This window comes from Atractosteus spatula, chromosome 19 (genome assembly GCF_055471065.1).
Source record: "Atractosteus spatula isolate fAtrSpa1 chromosome 19, fAtrSpa1.hap1, whole genome shotgun sequence".
In the NCBI taxonomy this organism is placed as follows: Eukaryota; Metazoa; Chordata; class Actinopteri; order Semionotiformes; family Lepisosteidae; genus Atractosteus; species Atractosteus spatula.
In genome coordinates, this window is record NC_142724.1 from 5,996,169 (window position 1) to 6,016,683 (window position 20,515).

Genomic DNA, 20,515 nt, shown 5'->3' on the forward strand with positions numbered 1-20,515 from the left:
ATGTTTTAAAAGAATATAACATATTACTAGTCATATTTTTGCACTCTCCTTGGCTCACTAACTTAAGCCCAATAGTGGGGACTTGAGTCTGTGGCTGCCAGGTGACTGGAAAAGGGCTGCAGAATGAGATGCAGCTGCACTGATTTAGTCTGCAGCACTCTGTGGGAAAGGAATTGCAAGGGAGGGAAAGAGCTATTAGGATAGGCTCTCAATGGAACTAGCCACGCCCCTGAGTAATCAACTGGTGTTGATGCAGACTGGTGTGGAAGACTGGGTTCATTCTGGCTTTGAGTTGGGAATGAGAGAGCTTGTGGCTGCTAGAAACAGGGTGGTCTGTCTGGTGTGAATCAGTATGCTGAAATAGCTTCAAGAAGATATAGCAAGTACTGTACTGAGGTGCATTACAGGTCCTGGTCAGGCAGCTTATGTCAGTAGCCTGTTTGCTCAGCATTGTTGGACCAGAGCTGGCGGGAGGTGTTAGCACCTTCAGGAGTGAGGTTGGCTTGGCATGGAGAAGATCCCTAATAGCATCAGCCTGAAGAGCAGTAGTGAAGAGTGTAAGAGTACAGAGAAGAAAGTAAAGTTAAATGAAAAGGGAATATGATGCCACAGAGTAAATCTATACTTGGTGAAGAGTTGAGAGTTGGTGATCTGGGCATTGTGGAGTGTCAGAATTAAAATTGCATTGCCTAAGTGTACAAAGCATCTATGAGAAACAAAAATATGAATATGATGAGGCAGAAAGTGTGTTTATGAGAAATGACTAGGGAAGATGCTGGAATTCATGTCATGCCAATAAAGTTTTTGAATTTGAAAACTTCAAATTCAGGTGGAATGAGTCACTCAGCCTTCACCAGAAGAGCAACAACTTAAGAGACTGAGGATCTTGGTCCAAAAGCTAGTAGATTAAAGGCATGCCAGTTAAAATGCCAAAATGTGATATGCTGGCAACATGAAGAATGTCAGAGGAAAAAGAACCAACAAGGCCAGAAATTCATTCAAACCTGGTAAATTTACTAAGCATTCTGCAAAATATTTAGTGAACCTGCTGAAGTACAGTAAAAACAAAAAGAAAACATAGGATTGAAGCTGTTCTCCAGTGATATGGCAAAATAAGGAACTGGGGGAGGGGTCAGGGGTTATTGACAACATTCTGTTTGAGCTCTGTAGCAATGATGGAACTCTACTCCAAACCTCCACACAATTGTAATCCTTTCAATTGTTCAAAGGAAATAATTGTCAGAAGAATACGCTCTTGTGTTAATGCATTGTTTACTACCAGGGCACCTTCTAATGTGACATGGCCCTGTCCACAGAGTGGGTGGAGATGCTACAGACAGACTAGTCTGCTGACACTGGGCACTGGCATAGATTGAAGAAAAATGCAGCAAGATCTCTTCTGCTAGTGTGAAAAGGGGCAAGACGAAATGAAGAAAGCATAGTCTCATGTTCTCTCAGTAAATAATGCACATTTAATCTTATCTGTTCAGATAGGTGTAGGTTAGTCAGTCTGTGAAGGACAGAAGAGCTGTTTTTTCTTTTCATTTCTGATAAAGCTCAACAGATAGTAAGGGTGTTGTAGGCTAAGAACATTTTTGAGTGCAACTCAGCAGACACCTCTTGTACATGTCAAATAGATTAGTGGCCCCCAGACAGACAAGCTCATCTTCAGTTGACGTTAAGTGTGACTTTGGATTGAAAGATAATTTTTAACCCACGCGTATCTATCCTCTTTCTATTGAGATTGTTAAACTCCAGAGCAGCCAACTGAACGTCTCGGTGTCTGTGAACTGTAATGCAGTATGTTTTGTATGTTCAGCAGTACAGGTATATGGTGTATCCGATTCGTCCTTTTAAAAACTGATTAAAAATTACTGTTTAATGGCAGTTTAAAAAATATAAATAAACACAAATTTTAAAATATAAAGGCACATGGAAAGTGACTAAGTGTGGTTATTTGGTCTGCATCACCATTGTATTATGCAGGCTACTTCTTTTGCTGTGCCTGCATTCAAGTCATATGTTTCTTGATAAAAGTTGGACATTGTGATCACTGTTAAAACCATGACCGTAGAGACAATGCTTCAGCAGTCCAAAGAGATAGAGAAAGATTCCAAATAGTAGTCTCATAACATTTGCATACCAATATATACAAGGAGTTAGTAGGTAGCTTCCCTGTGCATTGCACTAGTAATGCAAAGGCCAGTGCAATGTATCATACCCCAAATACTCCAAATGAAGAAGCCCTCATTTTACATTTTACTCACTGAAAGCATTTATTTTCAGCAGAAGAGAATTGTTCTTTTGATGTATTTTATTGGTTGATTAAAAAAAACACTGCATCATACAAATCTTAATGGTCAACAAGATATGCAATAGTACAGATACAAGGTTTCAATTATGCATGTGACAAATGGGCTCATTATAAAGGTTGTATTGTTCATCCAATATGGCACTGAGGACAGAAGGTGCAGGGGTAGTCCAGAAGAAACCTTTAAATACACCAGTGAGCCATCTTATTATTTAGAATGTAATGGTGGAAAATGTGGACAAGTTTAAGATGTCAAGATAATTAAAGTACTGAACTGAAAACCCTTTAACCATTATAAGCTGTATAAGACCCTTGTACTGCATATTGTGTGTGCTTTTATACTCACGAGCTTGAATTTGGAGGTGGAATAGTAATAGTGCAGTTGCATAGAGATAGATGTTACAGGGAATCCATTATGTTCAATGTTGTCCAACCAGCCAACAGCTAAATGCAGGAATCTGAGCATCTTGGTTAGTGAAGCATGTGAAAATTAAACCTAACTGGCTCTGGCCCTTGATCAGCTGGTGATCGCATACAATTCCTCCCTCTAGATTTTCTGACCCTACTGCATCTGGGATTCCCAATTTAACAAGGTCTTGAAATGGGGGGGGGGGGGGGGGTAAGTATCTCCCTTAGGAAAAGAGGTACAAAAAGGATCCTCTTTTAAAAAAAAATAACACATCTGCTGGGAGGACAAACTCTACTGGGCTCAGACAGACATCAGACCCTGGATGTGACCTCTGGATCATTACTATTCCACTATCAGTAATTAACTCTACAGTATAAGGCTGCATATCAAATTGAGCTTCATTTAAAAAGGGGACAGGAAATGGGAATGGAGACCAACATGCTTTAGGACAAACATGGTTTAGAAACAGCAAACCTTAACTTTTCCGTTAACTACACTATTCTTTGAAACAGCACTGCTTAAGGGAACTCAAAGCTAAAGTCCTGGGTAGATAACGCCTATTATGTAAGGACCTACATGTAACACACAACAAAATATATACAGGTATAATTTTTCGGTTTTATTTTGAACATTAAATAAATTTATAAAAAATAAAAATGCATAAAATAATTTAAGTCTTTAAGGCCCCTAACCATTCAGGGAATAGCTATCCCTTCATTCCAGTTGCCTGAATTGGATTCCTCTGAGTCTAGAGCAAAGGCAGTCCAGTGAGGGCCCGTGTGTGACATTTCTTCAGTGGATTCATGTAGCAGTATGACTCTGCACAACAGAACACTTTTTTTTCAGACTAAATATAGGAGACAAGATTTAGAACACTTTCATTAAGCAGCCCCAGTAAGCACCTCAACATTACTGGCTACATGAATTCATACTGTGTTGCAGACTGGTTGAAAATTTCTGAAGTAAGAAAGCAGACATTTTAAAATATACTCCTTTCTCACCTGCTCCCAACTCTTTACCCGAACAAAAACACAGGTTCTTTTCTTTAGAAACAGTGAAAGTAATTTTAAATCAAAATTACACAGAGCCTATACAAAACTGAGGTATTAACAGCAACAGCAGCAGCAGCACAAGAGCCTAAATGAGGTGCTTAAGGAGGTCTTCTTCATAAATGTTCTATTTTTTATTTCCTTTACAGTCTTCATTCAAAATGGTGCCCTGTCTAAAAACAGAGCTGTACTTTGAACCCACGGGAAGAAAACATACACCAAGCACAGAGTCAAAAATCCATAGCTGCTCCGTTTCAACAAAACAAAAATTAAAAAAAGAGGCCTGCCTCTGTGCAATATTATTACAACAAAACTATTTATCCCCAAAATGTAAACCACAATTAATCAGAAATCAAGGCTATTAGAAAAAAGAAACATTTAGTTTGTGTTGTCTTTTCAGATAAACCAGTCAAGGTGAAAGAATGATAAAACCAGCACTAGCTTTTCAGTTACTCAAGAAAAAGTACCAGTAGAACCCAGGTTTATTTTTCTAAGCCAGAGGCCTGCAGATCATGTCCCAGGGGCCACATTGACTTCTGTTGATTCCAGACAAGGTCTTAATTAGTTAACATGCTTTCCAGATCTCTGCTCAAGGCTGCCTATAAACATTGAAGGACTGTGGCTCTCCAGGACTGGAGCTGCAGACCCCTATCTAATCTATGCTTTTATACTGAACCACAGATGAGATGCCAGATTTTGTAAGCAGTGTAAATGGATCAGAGCATTCTGTTCCAATACCTTTGGGTTAAAATGCACATTTGCTGCCAGCCTTGATCTGGTACCCCTCTCCTCTATTTATAGAGACTATCACATCTCTATTTCTGTTATAATAGCTTTGTTGGACAGAAATCTCGGATGCCAGCTTTGAGGACTGCTTTTAAGAGTGTCAGTTAACAGGAGGTTCTTTTGGCACAGGCATTAGAAGTGCTTCCAAGAGGTATTAGTAACCTAGGTGTACAAATACGTTTTGGGCACGTTGTATAGGTGAATTCACTTCATTTTGGAGGCATAACTGATTAGAAATACCACAATTCCATTTAATTTAATGGGTTTCTACTCCATGAATTAGCTCAGTGTCACAGGGGGTCTCTTATTTACAAAAGATCATTGATTGCGCTAGATTTACGGACAGGTTTACAGCTACACAACCTTGCATTCCAGACCCTGGAATGAAGCACAGATTTACCCAAGTGAAAGTTGAGGAAAATACACCGTTGAAAACGTTTGACTTTTTGCCTGTTCTCATAAACAGCCTCATATACTGGCTGAATTAATTGGGTTCAGACTCCATAAATAGTTCATTTGGATTATGAGTGGGCTTAAGGTATATTTGGTAATACACCTAAACTCTGTAAAGGTCAAATAACAAAAAAGAAAAAAGTGTCCCAAGGTTTTCAACAGTGTTCTCAACCTTGAAGTGTTCTACACTGAAACTGTGTGGGGAGAGAACACTACTACAAAACAGAACAAAAATAAGAGCTGCAGTATGACTGAGCCACCTTTGTCAAGAGCACTGATAGTTGATAAAAGTGTTATAGCCTTCTCATTTTCTGCATTTCCAGCTAGTTTATGATGAAAGCTTTGAGAACAGCAGGCAATGTTTTGTGGAATACAGCTCTGCAGTTACACAAATGTACATGTAATAAGCAAGTCTCTAACTTGGCAAAACAAATATTTCTACTTGGTCTCCAAAACACTAAAAGCCACATCAAATCAATGTTGCAATAGAAAAAACAGACATTTTATAAATATAGCTGGAGCAGTGCAGATCATTTTGGGTTAGGTAAAGCATTGTGCTGTAACTGCAAAGAGTGTGCTAGTCTCAAAGTTTCCATCATCAACTCACAATATTACACCTTCGTTTCGGTAATAAGGGCAACATCTAAAAAGTCAGATCTTGCTTTTAGGTTCTAATCAGTACCTGTAAAACCTACAAGACTCTAAGACCTCAAGGATGAACTGAACTAAAGGATTTTAGAAGACTAATATGTTCAAAGTATTCCCAAGTTAAAACGTCATACATGCATGAAATAAAAACAGTTTTGAATACCTACATTAAATTAGCACATATTGTGGTCCACTGGACAGGCCAGTGTGTGAGAGGGAGACATATTAGTTAATGTAATTCTTTGTATTGCTTAAAAAAACTCACGGGGGTAACACTAAAACATCTTTAATAAACCTTAATTAAAGTTTCCATTCAAGGTTATGGTTTGGTAGGTGTTTGAGGATTGTGCTTTGAGGACTGTCACTGTATTGTTATCACAACTGATCTACTTCTGAACATAGTTGAGGGCAGTTGGAGGACACAGTCTAGTTCTATTTTCTAAATCTACTGTAAATGACCACACTGTGGCATCAGCTGCCATTTTAATTAAGCAGAAGAAAAAATGTGCTGTTTTGGAAAAAACTAATATACTAAGAGTGTTTATTTCAAAAGCATTGTTCCTTTCAAAGTATTTTAGTTTAAAAATCTGACTCTACATGTCCCTATAATTTAGGATTATATTTGCAGTTCAGTGAAATTCAAAGAAAACAAAAATTAAAAGCAGCTGTAAGCACTTCTGATTTCACATTGTTTTCACTACAATTATTGTATTGTGGAGGCTGAACAAAATAATGGTAAAGAAAATTGCAGAGTAAATCTGTTTGTTTTACTTTTAATTTTTCAATAATTATTTTTATTTTTTAATTTATTTTTAGTTGCAAAGGCTTGTGTGCTTGTAGGACAGACGCATCAACAATGTCATTGTATCCTAATTCCATTAACAGTACTAAATATTAAATAGTTGAAAGAGAATTCTGGATAATTTATGTGGCCAACAATTAACAGCTCAAAAATGACTGAATACTAAAAACTGTCTACTCTGTTATAGATCTACCTGCAACCACTGTTATTACAGTACAACCGATTCCTCCAAAACCCAGAGTATTTTCTATTTATACACAGAATGCTGGAAACCTAATATTAAGAACATGTCAGTGTTACACTGCAGCCTCAAGCAATACACGCATTTAAATCTTACATTCTCTAAAAGTGGAATTAATGTGGAAACCCCAGACAGGTAAATTTGTCTGTTTCACACTGAACTATATATCATATACAGGATACAGAGTTTAACACTGACATGTTAGATACACCATTGCCAAAAAGGTGCGAAAGTAACAATTTTTCAAAATAAAAACCTCTGCCTTCCAGCAGGAACATTTTCTGAAGTTGTTTTTTAAAGAAGTGATATGCAAATCGGTTGCACATTGCTCAAGGAGGCTGGTGAAGTAATCAAAGCAACTTCTTGGATACCCTTCATCTGGACACAATATGAAGCATGAGGCTGTGAATGCACAAGGCCACTGAAGGCTGGCTTTTTAGATATTCACAATATTTCACTTGTCTACTGTTTTTTTCTGGGGGGAAAAAAACCCATCCACCACCTGCAGATATTTTACACTGCTAGTAAAGCATATAAATACACCCCTGTACATTCAAATACATTCTTTAAAGAGTTGGAAATGGCCTGCAGCAAACAAAAGTGTGCGCGCCAACCCTGGATGACACAGAAACTAGTGGACACTTGAGTGATTGCTTGAGATCAAGGGTCGTTTCTGAAGATTGGTTTTTCAATAGCAGCTTCAGTGTGGCCAGTTCTGAGAAGTTAAAGGACGTAGTGCTGTACAGACAGTAGCTAATCCCACAGGACAAGGAAGACTGGTGGCACAGATTCAGCTATTTTGTCCAGGAAGTGTCCTCCATGCATGACAAAATTCCATGACAACAGTCACCACAAAAGAAAGTTCTTAATTCCATTGCAAGACGCTCCCTTTCCTTAAACTATTTCCCAGTGTCTCTATTCCCCTCCAAGAGAGGTTCTTTTTATATAACCTACAATCCACAAGCAGAACCAGCTGCTGTGTCCCTAAATGCTGCTCCCATGTTGACATTAATTGTAAATATTCTTCATTTCAGTGCAGGGAAAGTTCTTCAGTGTACATTTCAGCACACAGAGCTGGTGGAATGCGTGCTCTCTATATTCTCTTGTGATGGGTAAACTCTTACCGTATGGACAATGACACCACGCCCTGGTGTGAAGGATAAGAGAGAACCAAAGTTGTTGCACACGCACGCTTTCTGTCCTGGTAACGTGCCCAAATCCGCACATGTTAAAGGACCTTTGCCCATCCCAATGGCCGATGTACGAATGCACAACAAACGTGTTGGTCATGTTTGCATGTGCATTGGAATCATATCGCTTTTGCTGTTTGTGTTACTCAATAATGGAACATTCAGAAAGGAGACCTCCACACTGGAATAAATCAAACAAGACGCTGTGCACTTTGTTTTGCTCCGTGGTGTTGCCTATGGGAGCACGTTTTGCCATTTCGCATGCTGGTACGACAAAAGTCAATGCAAACAGAAACGAATGAAGTCAATGAAAGTGAGTGGGCCAAGGCCACCATTCCTTTAAACAAGGCCCGCTGTCAGGTGGAGGCACAAAAACAGAATAAAAAACACAGTGGAGCAGGAGTGCCAGGTTGTGTTGACACACAATCTATTGATATTTGCTGGATCAATAGGTGAAGCCTCCTTTCAGAAACTCAACCCCAGGAACCAAAAATAAAAGGTCTCTGAATGCGACTGTTGTGTTAAACCCGATGATTATGTTAAGCGTCGCTTGAAACTTTCACGAGTGCTTGTGCTGTTGTAAAGCAACACTTGTAGCCGTCTCTGTGAATTGGTCAGTAGTCGGCAACAGGAGCCAGCTCTGGGCTCAGGTTAACCGTGATGTTGGTGAACAGGGCCTTCTGGGAGACAAGAGGGTAGTACTTAAGGTTGTTCAGTCCATCCCGGCTTTGCCTGTCTTTGGAATGTCGCAGCAGAGAGTACCTGCAAAGACAGATCCGTTGCAGGCAATGCATTGAATACAGCCCAACAAACTGCCTACCAAACTGAGAGTGACAACTGTTGCAATACACTGTGCAGAAATAAAAGACTGAGGATGATCATTGTGCAATGAACTACAACAAGAATATTAGAAATAAACATTTAAAAAAAAAACAACATTCAGGACTGAACTGATACCATTCCCAGTAATGACACTTCATAGGGAAGATAATATCTAGACAAATATATTGATTAATACTTGTTCAATGCTTACTGTTGATAGTTTTATGACTCTGACAAAAAGGTAGTATTGCCTAGCTGTTCTATTCATTGTGTGGCTGCAACTGCTTTTCTATTGACTTCACTTTTGGCACATGGCTCCTCTGGTAATTATGGTACTGGCTTATTGCAATGGTAAAGACAGCTGTACAGGGCCCTGACTGCTTGTTGTCTTAGCTGTAGTCCAGATGTTCACAGTGTGGCAGAGGGCTAATCGAGGAATAAAGAGTTTCTCACCTGCCCAGGAACTGCACTTCTCCTCTGTGGTGGTGAGGAATCGACATATACCTGCCAATGTTACCCGGAGGCCGGCTAACAGTATATCCGGCAAATTGAACCCTGCCAGACACAAATCCACATTACAAAGCATGATCATGGCAGACTGAGGGGTGCAGAGGTATGGCAGTCCACCATTTGTTGCAAAGGGTAAATCATATGAATTTTTTAATCAGTAATAACTTCCAAACGAATGTATTCATCACAATACATCAAACAAAAGACAGTAAAACTATATTTTAAAAACAGACAATAATAAGAATACTTATTAATACCAAAAATCAAGATCCATAATATAAATGTGTACACTGTGTTATCTAGAAGTAATATAACCATAAAATGGTTCATTCCACAGAGGTACTCTTTTCCTCTTACCTATTCCAGAGGTCATCGTCCTCTCCTCCCCAGCCCCAGAATGCATTTGGGAAGCCATTGATTTTCCTAAACTGTTCCACAGTCAGACCACTGACGCCCCCGAAGAACTCATTGTATGGCAGCCTGAAGAGGGAAAGAGAACCAGCCTCAGTCTTCCATTATGCCATGTAACGTGTCCAATTAAGTATTCTGGATAATAGAGTTAGTTGCATTATGATGGAGTAAGGTCAGAGAATGAAAATATATACTGTATTTCTTTACAATTCTGGAAATCACAAATTATTGTACAACCACCTTCTACTCCCACATTGGCATTATGCAGGCTCCTTGGCCATTTGCTTTTGCAGGAATTGAGTCTAAAAGACAGAACCAGATTGCCGTTTGGAGCTGGACCCAGTCGAGCTGCGTGGGTGGCCTGAGCACAAGGCACTTCCTTTAGCACAAGCCCACGCCCTGTTCCTTGCACCACAGATATCACTGCATGCCTGCAGGACACCAAGTCACAGGAAAGGCTGTTGGCCCGAAAGCTGCAAGAACTCTTGACAACTATTTTCAACTTTACCTGGCCGCCAACAGCTTGGGAAATCTTTAGTCGTAGTTGGCTAGTGGAAGAAAAAAGTTTTTTTTATCACTTTTGTTTTTAATTTTAAAGCTCATATACAGTATAATGTATGAGTCCTTGAAGGAAATGGAAACCAATTTTAATTTTAATTCTATGAAAAGACCTGCCAATCAAAATCAAGCAGTTCTGACAGGTTAATGGTCCAGTTTCCAATTACTTTTGTGGTTACTATCATGTGCAGCTTATAAGGATGTCTGCCTTTAAGGATGAGGAATGCAAAAAAGAGCTTGGATTTGCAAGAGGAGCGGGAAAGATCACATATTATGGACCTTGTATCAGTAGAATGGCAAATCTATAGTGCATATGAATCTCAAATTTCATACTTTCTGTACATTCCATTTAAGAGCAGAAAATAACGTAAAACAGGCAGCTCTGACTTTCTTTGGATGGATATTACTGTGGTAAGGCTTTTACAGAACTCCTGTAGGGGTGGCGGCTGACTCACATGTAGGAGTACTTATTGAGCTTGACGGCGAAGTGCCGGGGCATTTCCCCACAGCCGTAGTAGTTGCGGTCATTCTCTAGGATGTGGTCAACGTCATGGAAGATGACGCAGTCCCAGTTCAGGTCCTTCATTGCCTCCTGAAAGCCCACGTTGAACAGCATGGCTCGGTTAAAGGGCTGCGTTCCTGCCTGAGAAATACCTGGTGTTACTCCAGAGCTCAGACAGCAGGGGGAGCCCCAGCTAAGCTCAATTACTCTTCAAAAGGGTACTTGCCAATGTACAGTAGGTTTGTACCCCTACGAAGAAGCTGTTAAAATGCTTTACCCTACACTACACATTGTCCCCCAGCTCCACCACTGAGAAAAATTACACTGAAACATTAAGATGGAATAAGCAGTACAACAGCACCCATAGTAGCGGAACATAGTTTTGAGGGAGGGAATGACTAATTCCTCTGGTTAAAAATCTCCTGTGTGTGAGTGCTCCCACACTAAAGATCTGCACCCCAAGCAAAAGGGGCCTCTTGCAGCAGATACTCCCATTACTGTAATTTTGTCTTTTTTAGAAGAATCATCCCAAACGAGTACTACTCTGCTATTCTGCAATAGCTTTCAATTGCCACTACAATGAAAACAAGTCACTGGTGTAGAAGATTGGAAAGCCCTGCCGTGAATAATTTAGAGTTTGCCCAAAAGGGTATTAAGCAATGTTAAGTAATTAGTGTGAGCCAGCTTAGTAAGAGGAAAGGTTGAGTAAAACATACCAAAGACGTTTCCACACTGTTAATATGGCTTTAGTTTCATTTGGCAAGCATTTGACTTTGAGCCTGGTTTTGAAACAATGCCTAAAGCAATGGGGATTACAGGAGTCCTACCTGCTCAATAACGTAGAAGGCAAACTGAAGCCGCTGCCTCTGCAGAGCTGGGATGAGGTGTCTGAAGAGCACTGGGAGGTGCTCGTGACGATTTCGGAAAGGAATAAGAATGGCCACCTGCAGCACAGGGAAACAGCACAGTGAGCCAGGCACAGTGCACCCAACCCTCTTTACAGGTGTGGCATTCTCCAGTAGCTTTCTAAAGGCCTACACCTTTTTATTAACCAAAAAAGCTAAATGCAAGGAAAGAGATGCTTGCTTTCACAAAGGATGGTAAACACTGTGGTGGTGGGGTGAGACTGTTCAAAGTTAGGATGAAAAAGGCACAGTCACCACCTTGTCACAGATCAGGATCTGTAAAATTGATTGCTTGTTGACTGGCTACAAACAGGCTTTTGAGATGTCCTGTCATTGAGCTTGGTGACAATGAGGAAAAATATAAAAAAAACTGTAGATGTGTTACAAACTGTGTTTATTCAATGCAGATTGTGAAAAAAATCCATACAGCTGTACATTTAAATCTTTCCTGTGGGCATAGTATTATGGCTACAGTGGACTAGTAATGATGTAGTACCCTTGTTGCTGTGGTTCAGTAGCAGAACCACTCTATTTCAGCAGAGTCTAATTTCACAGCATGTACTCAATCATCCCAGCACAACAAATCATGGCACATTCAGTTCTACTGCCTTCAGCCCCTAAGGCAACACTATAACATAACCACTCTTCCAAACACCAAATCCTGTATCTTGCCAGAGCAGGATATTCTCCCTGATTCCAGTTTCATTACCTGGTTTCTGTCTTGTCTAAGGAAATATTGGATTAAGGAAGCTCTGCCTATAGTGGGGGCTGATGTAACATTTCCTCAACATGGGGTGTAAGATAAGCTGTTAAAATGTTAAGTGAGCAACAGATCATAGAAAAGCAAATACCTAACTACACTGCACTGTCTGTGTTTGTTTCTGACTAATTTACCCAGCCAGAAATGAGACAAAACAATAACATTGAAAAGTCAGTCAAATTTCATATTGACAGAAAGATTGAGTAGCTATTACAATTTTATTTCAGCACAGTAAGTATCCTAGACAATTCAGAAAAGAAATTCTTGTATGTTTTGCAGCCCTAAAGAACCATCTATAGCCAAACATGTCAGAAAATTAAGACAAAAATGTACAGTAAATTTTTCAAATTCGCATCTGAATGGCAACTATGTAAATACAAAGGATCCAGTATTTATCATGCTCTCTTTTCTTTAATTTTGCTCACTAGAGCTACAGCAATTGTGTACTCTTCATTTTTTGTTGCTTACCATAAATCCATGAAGTATGAATGAGCTTTTAATTTACAAGCTTAGAAATTATAGTTTGAGATAAAATAATCTCTTGAAAACAAGATTGAAGGGCTAGATTTATCTTATTTTGCCATTACCAGTTAAAGCAAAGTAGCTTGGCTGACTTAGTCATGAAATTCTAGAGGCCTCTGTTCAGTTCAATGAACAGGTTCAAGTGAGACAGATAAAATAATTAAAATGAACTTTAAAAAGATACCCAAGCTCATTAAAATTTACTCAACAGTAAATAAGATAATGACATAATTGAAGTCAGTAAGAGTAAGACACTACTGGCTTTTGCTGCTGTAAGTGTTCAGAGGAAAAGAAGTAGGTCATTCATCAGGTATACCTAACAAATCAAGATACAACTTAAAGTATTCTCTAGTTCTCTTTATGCATTTGATGTCATAACACACTGCTCATCCTGAGTCCGGTTCTTTCAAAATGTCACTGCACTGCAAGAATATTTCTCAGTTTAAACAAGACCCAAAAACAACCATAGATACTGTACATGTGTATACCCATATCAGTCAATGCAATTCAGTTGTTCTGGTCACTTTTTGAGCTTCATGCAGTGATATCACTTTGACAGCCATTCTCCAGGTCAGTAATGCTCTTTCATATACGTACCAAGAGCACGTGTACATTTTGTAGTGAAAGCCTTTAAGAAGAGTCAAACAGTTCAAAGTAACTTGGGTAAATATTTAAATAAAATGTATGTGGGCTGCAAGATTAATTTCTTTATTTTCATCCTAAAGCATACTGTAACAGGCTCCATAGGCTTTAGGTTTGTGCATTAAATCATTCATTACTAGAAACAACTGAATGGGGAAAAAAACGTAATCACCATTCAATTGTTCAGAATGTCACTGATGCTGTTCTGCTTTTTCAGTCATACGCACAGCTAGTTCCATATAATTTCATATAAGAGTCAAAAAAGGAATTCGTTACCTGTCAGTTACTATTTTGTGCATTATTATTAACATCAGGAAATCCTCATTTCAAAGGTGAATGTGGATAACTGCTCAAATGTGCTACAACTAGGAAGATTTCTATTGTGCTCATTTAATAATAGAATTACAAAAAAAGAAATAAGAATTATTGTCAAAGGTTTGTAATAGGGTTCTGATCTTTCTAATGTGGACATTTTCCATGTCACTTCAGTCACTGAAGAATCTCAGATGAGCCTCTCTCCATAATTGTATTTGATCATGCTTCTACCTAAAGTGAACTGTCATGTTTTGCTTTTAGTTTGTCTTCTAATTTTATACATCCCCAAGACCTTGAAAAGCATTATCCAAGCACACTACCACAGGACACCTACAGCTTAAACCTTTTATAAATGCAGACTTCATTACAGAATATTAAGAACAGGGCTATCGGGTTTGCACATCATTCATATTTTGTAGAATGAGAACAGGGACAGCAGGTTCTGGACTTGTAACTGGAAGTTTGTAGTTGGCACTGCAATTGTACACCTGTTGTTCATTTTTAAAGTGAAAGACATCTATTCAGAAAATTGTCACTGTATGCCAGGGCTTTTTTGATCAACTGAAAGCATCCAATTAAACAGTTCCATCTGCTACTCTCCTTAAGCTTGTAAAAGTATATTTAAAAAGGGCCACCACTTAGAGGTAAGCTCTCTGAATAATGCACAACAATCTAAGATTTTCCTCCTAGCTTAACCAGTGACAACAGTCTAAAATTTAGTACTAATTACATCTTTTAAAAGAAAAAAATATGGAAAACAGAGGCAGATGCTGCATTTTCAAATCATTAAGGAGTTTCTAGGCAACCTCCAAAGACCTCCTGCTTAGTGTGCTATCAGTGCAGCCAAGCACATAGTCACACACACAACCGCACAACTTGCTTAGGCAACTGTAGCACATACTTTTTTCTCCATGAAAACCATTGCTCACCCAAAAAAGAATCAGGCTGGATACTTATATAGAAACAAAAGCTCTTTGAGTTCCTGTCAACTTTTTTGTCCTTTATCTTTTGTAAATATTGACAAGAGATTAAAAATAAAGACAGGTAATTCCCTTTTTTGAAAAGAATGGACTAGGGTGAGAAAAGGGAAATTTCGACAAGGGAGGGAGATGCCGAAGGCCGTGGTGGGGGGGGGGTCACAGTGCTCTGGCAGCTGAAGCCTGGAGTCCTTGAGGAAAGTCAAGGCATCTCACCTTCCAGCGAGGAATGCAGTCACTGGGCTTCCAGTGCCCTCCTGGCAGGAGATTAGGGTCTTCATGTAGCCACCGCTCCACCTCCTCCAGTGCTATCTCGCTCATGTTCACATCCACAGCGCCCTCTGAGACACAGACACACACACGGGCAGGAGAGGTCAGCATCAGAAGCACATGCCCTCTGGACATTCTTACATTTCTTGACTATGGAGAACTGAGAAGAAGAAATGAGCCAAGTCACAGGCAATACACCATGGCTACTAATAAGGCCACACAGGGATGACAGCTAATATTTGTGAAGTTATATGACATAGGGCTCACTAGTCCTTAACTTTCTCAGGTTTTCAAACCCTTGACCTGGACTATTGGCTTGAAAAGACGTTCATTTAACCAATTTCAGATTTAACAATGTTACTGGGGATTGAAATTCACACTCATCCAGGCTGCTCATACTGTAAGTGACCAGCTTTCTGGAATGTAAACAATCGAGCCCACAAATCATTAACGATGCTTATTATGGAAGTGTTTTGTATATTTTTCCAATGTCTCTCTGGATCACAGACTTCTAACCTACAGATAGGTGTTAGGCATGGGGAGAGCATGTTTATTAAACTAGTTGAGGACAGAAAGATCAAAGTTCTGTTGGCTACATGTCGTGTCTTTATAAACGGCTTTATACCATACAGTGTCGCAGGAAGTTGGAGCCTACCCGGCAAGCAAAGAGCGCAAGGCAGGGTACACCCAGTCAGAACAGTCAAAAAGGGTTACTGATTTAGTAAAGAAACAGTGCCGGGATGTTGTAACATTGACACTCACTCATTGAGGGGAGTCTTTCCGGACATGTCTCATTGGGATGATATGTAAAGCCCTCTGGTAGGAAAGTTGTAGTTTGGATGTATGGGTCACTGATGTTAAAGTCATAAGGATAATCTGTACAGAGGAATAAATAAACTATAAGTACTTTTTAAACCAAGACAAAAGGCACATTGGAAGAGATCCCTTTGCACATAAAACTTAGCATTCAGTAGAGATATTTTTATTGAAAAGTTATACAAACCTTTCTTAATGCTCATAGGAAAAATAAAAATTGCAAATAGTTGTATATTGTTAAAACTGTACATAAACATATAATAAAACATTCAGATGGTCAATACATATTGGTGTTAAAAGGCATGCTCTAAAACACTCTTGTTACACTTAAACCACACAGGATACCCATTTCCTCTTTAACAATTTTTGGTGTTAATTGCCACAGTGTAAGTTCCTCGGTTAACATCATTTGCAACAAAATCTTTAGTTGACAGAAGTATGCATGGCCCATTTCAGCCTTTACACAAACAGTGTGCTACTATTACACGACTGGAGAACACATGAGCCATCAGTTTTCTCATTAGTGAAAAGTACTCCTCTCGTGCTTAGAAACCGACGCTTCAATTACAGAAAAAGAACACCTGTACAAAGCGCAGTACATGCTGAAAACCAGCCCATCTAAAATGAGTATCTTTCTGTATGTCTTTAAGAGGCTTTTGCACCTGTTTAACCAAAAGCTAGGTACTATAATTATGACTACATACTACGGACAATTTTTATTTTTAAATTAAGGAGGGCATTGTGGAATTTATAAATTAACAAATGCAAATCGGGAAACAGACCTCTTTAACAACAAAAACAGTATCTAGTTGACCAACTTTTTATGTTAAAAAATAAAACGTTATGGTGCTACCATAGATTGACAGGGTTACTGTTAGGTCAAACAGCAGCTATATTGTGAAAATAGGACCCCAGAGAACACTGAAATTTGGTGGACATGAAAGAGACCTCAGGGAACAGGACTGCACACACCAGAGCAGCCATTCCAGCACTAGACCTTATCATTTCTGTTTGTTTTTAAGTCACCGACCAGTTTATGACTGTGGAAGAGGAAGAGTGGGTTATTTACAATTTACGAAGACTAAGAAGTCCTCAGGGTCCAGAGTCCCACAGGTTAAGAGCTGGGAACCCCAGCTCTAGAGGGCAATAACGTCAGGGGATCCCACCATTGATCAAGAAGTATATTCCTGAGGTATAAATCCAGGTGGCCAATGCCGATATCAATACTCTGTGGTGTTTCTCATCTTTCACCATGGGGAATGTGTACCCTATGATCCCATTCTGTGGGATTTCGTTATGTACACAAATCATTCCTCCATTATCAACTAACTGTATGAATGCCCTGACCAAAGACTTACCTGTGCCATTGAAGGTGCTATAAGCCCCACGGACTACCTGCTCAATAACCTGTGCTCCAATTGTCCTCATGTTCTCTCGGAACTGGATTCCCCGAGCTTGGACCATGAACAAGTACTCATTCACTGAAAGAAAGAAAAGGAGGAGTGAGTACTGCTATAGCACTGTATGGAACAGAGTAACCACAATGGAACCCTTTACTATTCTATGGTAGGGCGTCTGAAACAAACTGATCAAAGCTACGAGACTAAACTAAACGTCCCGTAATTCAGAAAATTCTATCTGCAAATGCTGTGATATCCAGGAGTGGATTTCTTCTGAAAAAATTAACATATCCATGCTGTAACAAAACTAAAACAAAAAAAAAAGACTTTTAATATGCAGTTTATGCCCTCAAATCATAGTACAATTAATAATCTTCCATTATGGCTAATATACTAAATACACAGAGAAGGATGACAGCTCTTGCATTTCCCAAATTCACATTAGCCTGGACAATATCTCTTTTAGGAAGTTTATGGTCCCAATATAACATTGTACAAAATGTTCCACAATTAAAACTATTGTTACTGATAGAGGTGGTCAACATCTAGCTAATGTCAACATTAGCAGCTCTGGGGATTTTCAATGCAAGAGAGGAATTGAGCTGTGCACCCTGTTGTAGAGTGTCTGAAACACATTGATCAAAGGAATCATATGGTTTACCCAGGTTAATTAAGTTCTTGGTAAATCATTAAGAGTCATCAACAGTCCAGGTATACATTATGTAACAACAGAGGAAAAAAGGGACAGACAGAAGAGAAAACAGACAGACAGACCTGTACCACAGTGCCAGGTGGGAAGGTCCTTGCTCCGATCGGGCTTTAATACCAGATTCGTGTATTTGAACCTTGTTAACAGAGCCATTCTGTTGTTTTAGAAAACACTGGTTTCCTGTATAGATAATCCATAGGTTAAAAACGGTCTCTCCTGGTTAGTGAATGCATTTTTAGAATTGGGAGATAGGTTTCCCATTTACTTTGTAGCATTTAGATTTATAGAGAGATTTAACTGTGGACTGAAATCTGTTTGGTTTAGAAGGCAGTTTTTTTGGCCTGTTTTGGTATTACATACTGTACAGTAGGATTTGAATACTTAGTAGCACTCTGGGGCTTTTTTTTGCTTATCCAGGATGTTGGCCTCTAAGATGCCTTGTTTGTAAATAGAGTAACTTGTATGCTGTATTTTGTGTTGTGTGTTCCTCATGTGTGTTATTGTCATTATTACAAAATACATATTTAACCCAGCCTGCCTGATTTATTACTCTATCTCCAAACCTGTGCCAGAGAACAGAGATCTCAGGTGCCTCTAATTATACCATTCGCTCGGGTATATTCTTAGCATATCTTTACAATTTGTGGGTTATGATTATTTAATTACTGATTAATCCACTCAGTCTATTTTCTGTGATTCTTTATTTTCATTACCTCCTATTTGTAACAGTATTTATCATAAAAGTGTTTTGTCACCACATGGTGGCTATTTAACATGTCTTACAGCATATCTTTTGATATGCTGTGTAATCACTAAGTTAACAAGAAGCCAACAAACACCACAAAAGAGATACTGGAGTTTATTTTAGTAGACAGTTCTGTAGTGGGTCTCAAGTGTTTTTTCTACAAAACCAAAAGATTTTACCCCAATACTTCCTTCTGAAAATAAAGGTACACTCTATGGCCTCCAATTGGGAAAAAACAGCAGACCCAGGGGTATTCCAGGATTGAGAACCACAGGACTAAACCACTATAATGTCCTTCTCTTGTCTGAAGTCAGTGAAGAAACAGACTCACTAAAACACGTTGGACTGCTGCAGGAAAGACAACAGGACAGTGGCACTGTCACAGTGCCACTCCTAATGAAATACCAAGAAAAAGACATCACACTACACAGAATAATAGAAGTAAGCAGTAAAATTTCCCTCAGTGTTTCCAACTCATCAGGATGAAGGTCTTTGCACCTTAATTTGTTCAGCACACTCTCCCACCCCACCAACACCACCCAACATTCACTTACTATCACCATGACAGGTGATATGCTTTTACACAAATGTACTGACGCTAAGGTAGCACCTGACCTCGCCAGCCTCTATAATCTACACTATCAGTTCTCAGAAAGCCTTCCCCACCATCATATTCTAGTCAGCTTCAAACCTCCTTTCTGACTTCTTGCTCTTAACTTCATTTAAACCTTTGGTCAATTCAAAGAATGAATGTTTTAACTTTTCCTATTTCACTGTGGGATATTTTGGCTCAGGCAGGAATTTTATATGAGAACTCCCTCACTTTTTATTCAGGCCTATATTCAAGGTTTTTGAAGGTCTGGAATTGTAATGAATCTCACCATTGCAAAAAAAAAACTACACCTTTAACATTTTCTCCCTTCAAGCCAGCCTGTTAATTAGTCATAAAGTCGTCACTGCTTGTCTCAGATAATAGTACCAGGACTATGGACTCCAAAGTGATGTGTCTTTTTATCTGAAAAATGTACATCAGTCATAATATATTCTCAACTTTACTGCTTTGACATCTCTAGTCAACAAGCACAGCTGACAGGAGATAATGAACCTTTTCAGGAAATGAATTTTTTAGTATGGAAAACTACCATGGGGATTGTAGACTAGGAACAGATAGGGTGTTGCTTTAATCATTCCAAAGATTATTTTTGTGCTTCAATATGCGACTTACGCACATTGTGCTTCCTTGAGTGTCTCTGATTGGAATAATGACAAAGCACTAAAAAATCAAATTTTGCTAAGCAATAATACAAGAGTTTAACTTCAATGTTCAATCAGGTCCCAATAAAAAAATCAAACACATGAACATATTCAAAAAATGAACAAGCTTATTAATTTATTCTAAGGTAACATTACGTTTATTGTTATTATCTTTTTCATTACCAACAGAGGGATATAGGCTGTAAGGTGTCAGGAAAACTGACACTTGAACTGCTCTTTAGTGACCATTTCAGTCACTTCAAAATGAGTAAAAACATCTGCACACCTGATAAAACTGTTGGGTGTGAAACAGATTGATATTAAAAATGAGTTGTGCCCTCTATGATACAAATTTCAATTTATTTTCAGTTCATGTATTACTTCTAGAAACTGCATCAGAACATGTTCCAATGAAGGCTGTAAGAATGAAACCTTTTTTTTTAGCAACAGATTAAATAACAGTCTTCAAGAGCACATTTTTAGTTCAAGTGAAAACACTAGATGGTAC

General features: G+C 38.9%; 1 protein-coding gene across 3 annotated transcripts in view; it reads right to left on the reverse strand.

Annotated features, from left to right (window-relative positions):
* Window positions 1–2,299: 2,299 nt before the first annotated feature.
* Window positions 2,300–20,515, reverse strand: part of b4galt5 (beta-1,4-galactosyltransferase 5) — a 36,818-nt gene continuing 18,602 nt past the window's right edge. The window contains exons 2-9 of one of the 3 annotated variants that reach the window (XM_088937666.1): window positions 17,258–17,380; window positions 15,846–15,959; window positions 15,030–15,154; window positions 11,520–11,636; window positions 10,646–10,833; window positions 9,579–9,701; window positions 9,165–9,266; window positions 2,300–8,651 (exon numbers count right to left, since the gene is read on the reverse strand). In XM_088937666.1, the coding sequence (XP_088793792.1) occupies window positions 8,504–8,651; window positions 9,165–9,266; window positions 9,579–9,701; window positions 10,646–10,833; window positions 11,520–11,636; window positions 15,030–15,154; window positions 15,846–15,959; window positions 17,258–17,380 (1,040 nt within the window). In that variant the 3' untranslated portion in view covers window positions 2,300–8,503. Of the gene's footprint in view, window positions 8,652–9,164; window positions 9,267–9,578; window positions 10,181–10,645; window positions 10,834–11,519; window positions 11,637–15,029; window positions 15,155–15,845; window positions 15,960–17,257; window positions 17,381–18,073; window positions 18,175–20,515 lie in introns of those variants that run through there. The other 2 variants (XM_088937668.1, XM_088937665.1) reach the window with 2 other exon arrangements.